General features: G+C 53.2%; 1 protein-coding gene across 5 annotated transcripts in view; it reads right to left on the bottom strand.

The window, feature by feature from the left end:
• Positions 1-10,957, bottom strand: part of KCNT1 (potassium sodium-activated channel subfamily T member 1) — a 234,670-nt gene that overhangs the window by 6,945 nt on the left and 216,768 nt on the right. For 4 of the 5 annotated variants that reach the window (XM_075905515.2, XM_075905514.2, XM_089772974.1 and 1 more), the window contains 2 exons: positions 8,971-9,033; positions 1,139-1,223 (listed from right to left, as the gene is read on the bottom strand). In XM_075905515.2, the coding sequence (XP_075761630.1) occupies positions 1,139-1,223; positions 8,971-9,033 (148 nt within the window). The remainder of the gene's footprint in view (positions 1-1,138; positions 1,224-8,970; positions 9,034-10,957) is intronic. The other variant, XM_089772975.1, reaches the window with a different exon arrangement.

Below are 10,957 nucleotides of genomic sequence, written 5' to 3'. Positions count from 1 at the left end.
CTAGGAAGAAAGCAAACACACGCGCCTTAGTGTGACAAGGGTGGGAAAGGCACCTCGCTCACATCACTAGGGTGCCAAAGCCCCTGGGCGTTCTTGGGGGGAGCGCTCATGGGCGGTGGGGGGGGGGGGGGGCTGACAGAACAGGCCACCAACCTACCTCTGGACAGTGGAGCCGGGTGGTAGCCCCACTTCTTCCCCGCCCTGTGCCGCTCCTTCCCTGAGCCCCCTCACCACCAGCTACTGTTGCTGCTGGGTAGGTCTAACTTCCCCTTCCCCCTCCCCGCCAGGTCCCTGCTGCGCCCCACATCCCGCCTCTGCAGAGTCACAGGAGGGCATAGGAACCTGTCGAGCCAGTAGCATTCGGGGGGGGGGGTCAGGAAGTGAGCGGGCAGGTGCACGCGGGAGGAGATGGGTGGGGTGGGGGCGTGTCTTACAGGTCCCTTGGTGGAGGGTTGAAGAGGCGAGTGGCAGGCTGGTGGGGGGTGAAGACGCGAGCCTTAGGCCGGGGTTGGGGGAATCAGGCAGTGGGGGGGAAGGGGCGGGATGTGGTGAGCCATTAGCTGGCTGCGAGGGGGGGGGGGTCTTGTGGTGAGCAGGGCGGGTGTGTGTCCAGCTGAGGAGGGACATTGTGAGAAGCGGATGGGGGGGTGGGTGTGCTGGGGAGGTATGTGGTGGAGCCGGGGCAGACAAGGGAAGCGTCACCCACTGCCCATGAGTCCTGTGGTAATTTGACAGCCATTAGCCCAGGAGAAAACCACGTCCCTTTTTAAAGTCAGTGGCCCGGAGCCAGGGTGTTTTGCATTGTTGGATTGTTCATGCCAGTGTAACAGCCTTTAAGATAATTATGTTCGGGTTTTTTTCACCCTGAATAGGAAACCGGTGACTACAGCCCGTTGGCTGGGGGTGGGGCGTGTGGAGAGAGACCGGGGTAGGTACACAGCCAGGTTATTACAAAGTCGAGGTGTGCCAGGGACCATCCTCAGCTCTTCCAAGGAAATTTAATCCCTCAGAGCTTCATTAGGCTAAATTGCCAGGCAGGGTCCTCAGCGCAGGTGTCAATCAAAAATCTCACACCATCGCTATTCAGGGCCATTTTTGGCGTTGCCCTGCCAACGTGCTGGGTAACGGTCATACGTACACTATGTCGTTGAGTTCCAAGCGCGTGTCTGGAGGTGGGTTAATCAGCACATAGGACAAGGTGTTCTGATGGTCATTCATTTCATCTGCAAGGGGGAAAGGGAGCCGTCACGCAGGTGGCTGGCGCGAGCGCAGGGACTGCGCGGCTGGCTAGTCAGTGAACACGCGGTAGACTCAATCCCAACGCAGGGGGCTACTGGCCTCGCTGCATTACAAGGCCAGCAGCAGATGTGCTAAGGACTATGTGCAAATGGGCGGTCGAAAACCCACACGGCCCGGTTAGTGCCTGAAGCCCTATGACACATCCTGCTGCAGGGCGTGGGGGCTCGTGGCTCCCTCTGGCGTACATGCTCCCTGGCCTTCGTGGGTCAGTCGCACCTGACACTAGTTCTCCACACGAACGCAGCCCCAAAAAAACCAGCGGCCGGACGGGCTCAGCTGAGTTTGCTTTTCCCTTCCTGCTGGCCAAGTCCCGGACTCACTCAGACATGGCCCCACGAAAGTGTGTGTGTGGGAGGGGGGGGGGGAGAAGGGAGGCACATCATGCTGCATGTGCCGTCCATAAGGCATTCGTTGGGAAGAGCAGTTGAACCCCACTGTAGGGTAGCTGGCAAGGGGCAGCGGGAGGTGAAACGCTTCCCTTCCCTCTGCTGAGGCAAACGGGGGAGGCCGGAGGGTGCCCTGGCTGGTTTACAAGGGGTGCGCCCGGCCCTCACTGACTCCTCAGCGCACTGGTTCTCTCCCGAGACAATCAAGGTCCTGCCCGTAGAGCCTGGATTTACCTCAGAATTGGCCCCAAGCTGATCGCTGAAGGCCTCTCCTTCGGGGCTTGCTACTGGATGGGGCTGGGTTATGCCCCCCCCCCCGCTGAGCACTCACAGTGCGGCGTCCTGGCCCCCTCTCTTCGCCACACCCCTGCTAGCGCTGCTTGACCGTGCATGCTCACACCAGGGCTGGCACAAGGGCTCACACAGGGCTGGCTTCTCAGCAACCTGCCACACAGCCTGTCTGGGGCCACCTTTTCCCTGGGCTCCACTCCGGAGCATGCTGCCTCCATGCACGCCCCCAGCTGCCTACTGCAGGGAGCCGTCGGCTGCTGTCCCAGGCATGCCACGAAGCTCCTGTTGACCGCCTAACACAGCGACCCTGCCGAGCTCTTTCAGGTCTATTAGAGAGCCCCGCATGAAGCCCTACGCTGGGCTCCTTCTGGAACGGTGAGGCTGGTGCCGGAACATTCCGCCGTCGCTTTTTCAAAGCCTCAGGCAACTTGAGCGCATGTGCGGCTCTGAACCCGATGGCTGGCAGCCACGCAGCTCAGGGCCTGCCATGCTGGACAGTGTTTAATGCCCCTCTCAGGCCATGTGGCGGCTTTAAGGAAAGACCCGTTCTGACCCCTCCCCCATTCTAGAAGGGATTGGAGCGGGTCCAGCGGAGGGCAACCAAAATGATGAGGGGGCTGGAGCACATGACCTATGAGGAGAGGCTGAGGGAGTTGGGCTTGTTCAGTCCGCAGAGGAGAAGAGTGAGGGGGGGATTTGGTATCAGCCTTCAACTACCTGAAGGGAGATTCCAAAGAGGATGGAGAGAGGCTGTTCTCAGTGGGGGCAGATGGCAGAACAAGGAGCAATGGGCTCAAGTTGAAGTGGGGGAGGTCCAGGTTGGAGATTAGGAAAAACTATTTCCCTAGGAGGGTGGGGAAGCACCGGGCTGGGTTCCCTTGGGGGGAATCTCCATCCCTAGAGGTGGTTAAGTGGCTTGACAAACCCTGGCTGGGATGATTGAGTTGGGTTGGTCCTGGACTTGATGACGCCTGAGGTCTCTCTCAGCCCTAGGATTCTGCGACGCTAACTGCTCTTACCTTGTTTTAATGCCCAGAGAAACGTGACATGACTATGGGCACCGTCCATGCTCCAAAACCCTGTTCGGTGCCTCTAGAACACTCCTCAGGGGGTTGCGTTTTTGCCACATGCTCAGTTTTGCCCCTTTACTCTTAGCCCTGCAGCAGGATTTATTTACAGGGTTTATTTGTCAGTCTACCCAAAGACAACTCAGCGTCATTTCAGAACCGTAGGACGGTTAGGGACTCGCACTGCCAGAATTCAGTAGCAAGGCTCCGCGTTACTAGCAAATTCATCAGGAAATAGTCATGACCATCAACACATGCATCGCATAAATTGGAAACCCATTCCCTGGGACTAACCTTATGGATGGTGACGGCAAGATAACTGGAGGGGGTCTGTCTATTTACAGCATGTTTGTGTTGCACAGAATAAACAGCAGCGTGCCAAAGGGTAGCTCTGCCTTTTGTTGTTACAACTGAGCAACAAGACCACGAGAGAAAGGGATGCAAGAGCATCTGCTCAGCTGTCAAGGAAATCATATTCACAAGCGTGTAGCACCGCCAGCGTAAATGGGAATAAGAGCTGTCAAACAATTAATGGTTTTCAGACATTCACGGACAAGACGCATTATGTACAGGATGGAAAAAATGTGACGACGGGTTAGTAAAGCAGTAAGTCCAGGGCAGCATGACGACAGGTACATGAAATCACTATAAGGCTTTTCACTGGGACTTGGTCTCTAATCTTAATCTGAAATCCTCCATCAGCCCAGAAATCATCATCGATTGTGCTGATTTTTTGCCCACGTTTGGAAATCCTAGTCAAGGTTTTTATCTTAGCGTGTTCGGTGGTGCCACAGACAGCTGTTATCTTGTGCATTTGTCTCCTTTGCTTTACTGGTTCTTCTTCGATGCCTGAATCCCCCGTAAAGTCTTCGATTCTTGTTGCGGCTCCCCTGGTTTTGATTAGTATGATATAATTAATTGTGTCTTTAAAATGTGTTCTCCAGTGGGCCTGGTCTACTCTACATCGGAAGGGCGAAGTAAGATATGCAGCTCCAGCTATGTAAATTACGCAGCTGGGGGTCCAGGTGTCTTACATCGCATTTCTGCGCCGTCCATACAGCAGGAAGCCGATTGGAGGAAACACTCCTGTCAGCTTCCTTTATGTGGCACAAGAAGCAGGAGTACCGGCACCAATGGGGGTGCCCTCTGAGTTCACTCTAATGGGTCTATCCTGCTAAATCAACCCCCAAGGAGATCGATCGCATCATGTTCCGCGTAGTGTAGCCGTGCCCCGAAAGAGTCCCGAAAAACTGGTTTATAACGTAACAGGCCAAGCGCTGGGCACAAGCAAGTCAAGCAAAATACGAAACTGATTGGCCTGCGCAAGTGGCCAACTGCGTGTGCTAAGAGGCGTGACCCCACCGGATAGCTCATGTTTGACTTTAAGCGCAGGTGAGCCAATCTCCTCACACATCTGCTCTCAGCGGCCTGGGCTCAGCTATTCCGCTCGGAAGCACGGCTTGGGCCTGCGTGTGCAACTGGCGCGCACTTGGCCCCTCCTGGGACGCGGGGAAAAGGGGGGGTTGCAGAGTCTAGGTCTGGCGCCCGCTGATGCCCTGGGCGTGGATGTGGTGACAGGCATCAGTGGCTTCCAAATCAATATGGCGGCAAAACGCATCATTCCAATGGCGTCTGGAAAACCAGCTAGGTCGCGCCAGTCATGCGTTAGCTCAGGGGTGGGCAGTAATTTTTGGTGGGGGGAGCCACTCCAAGATTTTGGAAAGTGGTCAAGGGCCGCACTTCGCAGTGGAGAGGGTACGGGGTCTAGGGTGGAGGTAGGGTGCACGGAGTAAGGGACTGGGGTGCAGGAGACAGTGTGCGGTCTGGGAGGGAGTTTGGGTGAGGAAGGGGGCTGTGACCTGGGTCAGGAGATGGGGGTGTAGGCTCAGGGGTGGGCGCGGGGGTGCAGGAGAGGATTGTGGCCGGGGTGGGGGGGGGGGCTGCAAAGTCTGGGAGGCAGTTGGTGACCTGGGAGAAGGGGAAAGAGGATGCAGACTGCAGAGGGTTTGAGTGGTGACCTGGAGTGGGGGATTGGGGTGCAGGGCCTGGGAGGGTGTTTGGGTGCCGGATAGGATTCTGGCTTGGGGGAGGAGTATAGGAGGGGGTACAGGGTCTGGGAGGGAGTTGTGACCCGGGGCAGCGGGGTGCAGAGGGTTTGCATGGGACCCGGGGAGGGAGTTGGGGTGCGGGAGGGGCAGGGTTTCCTAAGCCAGCAGCCCTGCAGCACCCTCAAGGCAGATGGGGCTCCCTGCCTGCTACAGCACCACATCACTGCAGGCTTGTTCCTTCCACATGGCTCTCAGCTCTGGGATGGGAAAGAGGCTTGTGCTGCCCCCATCCCCCAGGCCAATCACTCAGCTCCTATTGGCTGGCTGTTTGCAGACAATAGGAGCTGAGAGATTGGCTGGGGTCAATTCCTATTGGCCAGTTCTTTCCCGGCTAAAGGAGCTGAGGATTGGGCCTCCCCCTTTTCCCAGTGTGCCACAGGGACTGTGTTTTAAACCGCGGCAGCTGCATGCCAGCAGGGTCTGGGGGGATCTGGTGGGTTGGTGGGCCAGATCCGGCCCAGCTCTGCATTAGCTGCTAGTGTCCAGAGCTCTGTGAAAACTCAGGCGCTAGCGCAGAGATTCATCTATACACTGGTTTCAGTGCTTAAACACGGTAGCGATTTCTGTCCCATCGCTCGTAGCTTTTGGTAGAGCCCGAAGCCACATAAATACTGTGCTATAGGCAAAGAACGGCCCTTTCACGCTCTCTACATTGGAGAGGGAGCTAATGAAAGCTCAAAGGGTCGAATGGGGCCCCGGACTGCAGTCATATACACCAAATCCCTCCTTCCTGACCCTTCTCGGTCTTTCCCCCTGTCAGAAACAGACCCAGGCAACCTGCCTGCCCCCCCATCTCGTTCAGCAACTCCTTGCAATGACGCTCCCGGAACACGCTGGAGCGCCATGTCCCTGCGGGCCCTGGGATCGCGTCGTCTTTTTGACCCCACGCACTCCCGGCGAGCTGAGAGAAACCACCAGCCTGGGCGATGCCTGCTCTTGCCCCCAGGAGCAGGAAACGGTTGCACTTTTATTGCCTCGGCTCGTCAAGAGAGGCGGCTCTGAGGAGCCGAAGAGAGCTGAGATCTGCACGTGGGGCGTTACTTAAAATGGCCGTCGACGCAGGGCCTCATCCGGGCAGCAGGAGCCTGCAGCTTCCATTCCATTCAGGGGCCTCCCAGCTGCCTATGCCCTTTAGCTCACGGCTGGGGCAAAGCCCCTGAGCTAGGCCCAACCTGGAAGGCCACACTTTAATTAGCACGCATGGCACACTCCCATCTCTGTATCCCCCCCTCTCCCGTCTTTCTTTTTCTCTTCAGCAGCTGAGGAAGTGAGTTGTAACCCATGAAAGCTCCCTCTCGAATCCCCTCAGAAATGTCTTAGTCTTTGCAGTGCCACCAGGCTCCTTGTCGTGATTACACCTCAGTTTCGGTTTCTGCTGTGGTGGCCCATTCGCTTTGCTCCCGGGTGAAACCTAGCCTCTTAGACTCGGCTGGTCTCCAGCGCTCTGCGCCCCTCTGCCTCAGCATGTCCACCCACAGAAGGAGCTCTTCAGCTATCTTTCCAGAGGGCAGAATCAGTGGAAGCCAAAGCGCATTCTCCGGACCGGGGCCCCACCTCTGGGATTCGATCCCACATCGGTGCCCACACCTGGCCCCTTTCAGAGCATGCTGAGAGACAGCCTTTCCTCGCCAGGCTTCCCGCTACCTGCTGGCCTCGGGGCCTCCTGACCATCTCCATGGTGATGAAGGAAGAAAGGTCAGGAATCGGGCACTCCTGTTGGGGAAGATGCTTTTTTGTGCCATCCTGATTCACGTCCCGATTACCAGAGCCATGAGCCACTGATCAATTTTTACAGACTGTTTGGCCTTAGCTGGTCACATCCCAATGCTTAGCCTTACAGTGACAAGGGAGCAGAAGAACAGGAATGCTATGAGCGCAGGGCGAGAGCCATTTCAAACTTCTGACAGCTTGGCCGTTACAAATGCACAGTTTGCCGGATGACTGGGGAAGGAGCGGGGTTACCTTCGGGACAGGGAGGTTTTCCTGCTCCGGGGACACAAACCCATGCATTACACCAAAGCACTGCTAACCCGCCCAGCATATTGCCATAGCATCATCTGTAGATCAGAGATTCTAGCCTGCTCACCTTGCAGGTGTATGCTTGCTAGCCCAATTTAGAGTGTGTCCAGATTTAAACTTGGTCTTCTGGCTAGTAACCTATGAGCTCGTAGATAAATCTGGAATTCAGATTGGGGGAAGAGCTCAAAAATAGTAGTAACCAATGTTCTGTGGGTATTTTTTGTTATTTCTCCTGGCTTATCAGGTTGCACGTATGAATGTGCAACGCTCTCCCTGCTGTGGAATCTACCCCTTTATAGGATAATAAATCAAAGGAGCTCCAAGCCACAAAAAAAAAAAAAAAAAAAAAAATCACCGACACACGGATTAACAAATGTGAGCTGATTAGCTGGCAATATACTGTAACTGAGTGGGATTCCCATGAAGCCACAGTTGGGGCCATTCCTCTTATGAAGCACATATTATACAGGGAAATGCCAACTTTTCACCTTACGTGTTGGCTAAAGAAGGCCTGACTTGAAATAATTTTTTTTTATCAGTTTTGGGTTTGATTTTAAAGGGTCTAGGCAGAAGAGTACTACATAAAGAATTGCTTTAGATTTTGATTTGTGGTAGCCATCAAAATCACATGGACTTTGATGACAGTAATCTGTAGTTAAAAGCCCTTCCCACAGTTTCCTCTCTTTAAATGTCTTTCACCTGTTTTCTACAAAGCTATACAGCATGAGCACTCTCCAGGCAGGGCCTGAGTTGATGTTTAACTCAGTATGAAATTCAGCTTCATTCTAAGAGCTTTTTGACTTAGGGATAATTGCAAATAAATCACATTGAGCTGGAATGCGACTGTCGTTGTAAGGCACGTCTATGCTACGGGGAAGATTGACGCTGTTGCGGTCGATCTTCGGGGGTTCCATTTAGTGGGTCTAGTGAAGACACGCTAAAGCAAACTCATAGGGTGGGTATTCCAGCTCCTTGCAAGGAGTAAGGAAGCTGACCGGAGTGTTTGCTCCCGTTGATCTCCTGCTGTGTGGACGGGGAATTAAGATACGTCGACTCCAGCGATGTAATTAACATCACTGGAGTTGTGTATCTTAGATCAACCTTCCCCTTCAGTGTAGACCGGGCCTTAGAGACTAAACATGGTGCTCAGATGACTAGGTAAAATGTGGACAGTAACAGAATCTGGTCCTTGCTCCTTTGCATCAAGGCAGATACTTATAGATGATGTGGGGCTAACCTGGAGGAACACATAAATGGTTTTGTTCCACTCTGGGTTCACCCAGAGGAGTTTGGAAATAAAACAGCAACAAAACCCCATAGAAAATTCTTTAAAGAAATGATACGAGGCTACTAAACTTTGATCACAGGACACGTATTTTAAAAGAAGATAATGAAATTCTTGTATTTCTACGGTTCCATTCATTGGAAGGCCCCGAAGAGGACACAATTTATCCTCAATCTAGTCTGCCAAGAAAAAAAAAACCTGGGTCTCAAATACCCACTGGTTTCAACAGACCTAAATCGAGTTGCAAGGAGGGATTTTTAAAGAAGCAATTAACGGCTGTAATTTCCGCAAACACTTTCAACTCGCAGACAGTCACCGGGATTGTGTCTCTCTGCAACTTTACTAGCAAATTACAGATGGTCCTTTCCCAACCCGCTCCCACAAATAAGTGCTTCAAAGGCTCAAAGGTGAAAACAGGCAAGGAAGAGTGTGTAGGAGAGGTTAGACTTAATTGGCATGGTCTTGTTATCCTGGGTGCAGCAAGTCACTCTTGACTCCCAGGGGAAAAGAATTACCTTGCAAATATCCAAGGTTTACCCGATTCATCACATCACTGGCTGTTAAATTTGCTACATCCTCTACAGAACATACAGAGAAAAAGGTACAGACATAAACAAAGAGAAAGAGAGAGAGAGAGAGAGAGAGATCAGCAAGCAGTGATTTGGCAAGTACTAGAGACGAGCGCCTGAGCTTTCATGATAAAATGGGAGCGAAAAAAAATAGGAGAGGGTAAAGACAGACAGACTCACGCTTTCTCTCCAGGAAGGCATGGGTAGTTGGACGCCAACAGGTGATAAGCAGTGGTAATGTACTAAACCAGACTGGTTGACTGACACATCACTGGGTCCAAAGGGGCCTTAGGCTTCACAGCCCGACTGTGGCTTATTTCCTCCTCCTCTTTTATCCCACTCCACGTTTTCTAAACATCTAATGTAATAGCTGCCCAAACGCCCCCCACCGGGAAATGTAACATTCCAGCAGTACGAGGCCTACAGTCCAGCTGGGCCTAGGTTTTGCTGAGGGCACTGACCATGGGCCCCTCCTACATCTTATGATACTGAAGCGTTGGTGTAGTTGTACACTATACGTAAGTGGGGTATCGAGCTTCAGGGGCTTGCCCTTGTCTCCATCACCAAAAATATCACATCCCGTTATTTGGATTTCAGCCACATTCTGGGCAGTAGGCAGCATCCCACTGTGAACTGGCATGAGTTTCATGGTGCCGATTGTGTGAGGAGATCTATTTTCCTCTTCCAAGTGTACAAATATTCACCCAACTGGACATTCAGGATGTCCAGCAAAGAGGAGAGGGGTTGTGTAAGCTATACAAGCACACAAAAACTTAGACGTTTGCTAAGAAAAGGCCAACGTGAGTGCAAGGGACAACTACCATCAGGCACGTGAGCCTATGGGGTCTGCTCGTGGATAGTGTCTCTCCAAAAGGCAGTCTTCCCGTCGGTAGCTTTACGGGAACGTTCCTTCCAGTATGAGAGATACATTCCCTACTTGCCCAATATTAAGAGAAAACACGTTCTTTTGGTTTGCTTGTTCCATTATTTGATAAATGCTCTCGTAGTCCCTCAGATAACATCTGGGGGCATTGTTATCGCAAATCCATGCAAGTTCTTCTGTATCTGCCTTGAAGGCTCTAGAAGAGCAGCCAACCATAATCTAGGACAGTAATTCTTTGAGCATTTGCTCGAAGACGAGGAGGCAGTGTCATCAGCTGTGCTACAGACGTGGAGCCCTGGCTAAAGAAAGGCGGCAAGTTGAACAGAACAAGCAGCAGAAACTCTTGGGATATTAATGGGGGGAGGGGAGAGAGGGAGGAGCAGACTGAGAAGAATGTGGTGAGGTAATCCTTCACACTTACTCCAGGCAAAAACGGGAATCCATGAACTGCCTTTGCTGGCTACGGGATTGGATCCTTCTTTCTGCCGTTCTTACAGGAAACAACCGTGCTGGAGAAGGTAGATTGCTCCTAGGTCTAATTCTGGGCTCTGGAGGCTTAGTGGTGATGCATGTTAGTGACATGTTGTCCGTGAGCAACTAACTTGGATATCATTAACCTCTCTTACTGCCAACTCCCCTCTCCCATGAACACCATGGCCCACCAGCAGATGACCTGCTGTGAGATTTTATCCGTAGGCAAACCAGCTGGCTTGGTGATGCTCGTGCTAGTAGACTAGAGTAGGCGCAGGGAACCTTTTTTGGGTCAGGGGGTGGCAGACCCACAGAAAAATTAGTTGGGCAGGAGGCAGCAGGTGGTGGAGCACCATCACGGGCTCCCCAGTGTGCAGGGGGAGGGGCAGGAGGGAGGAGGAGGAGCCCTGATCGCGGTTTCCTTTAAGGTGCCTGCCTGCGCGGGGCCATGTGGCAGGTATCTGCCCCACCCCAGGAACAGAGAGGCAGCCAGCACACAGCAGCTGGGAGCTTGAGCCTGGACTGTGATACTAAAATAGCACCTCAGACCCACCTGGAGTCCCAGCCCTAGCAGCCGCC

This window comes from Pelodiscus sinensis, chromosome 23, assembly GCF_052426305.1.
Source record: "Pelodiscus sinensis isolate ZL-2025 chromosome 23, ASM5242630v1, whole genome shotgun sequence".
Taxonomy (NCBI): Eukaryota; Metazoa; Chordata; order Testudines; family Trionychidae; genus Pelodiscus; species Pelodiscus sinensis.
This window is presented reverse-complemented; position numbering and strand designations above follow the sequence as displayed.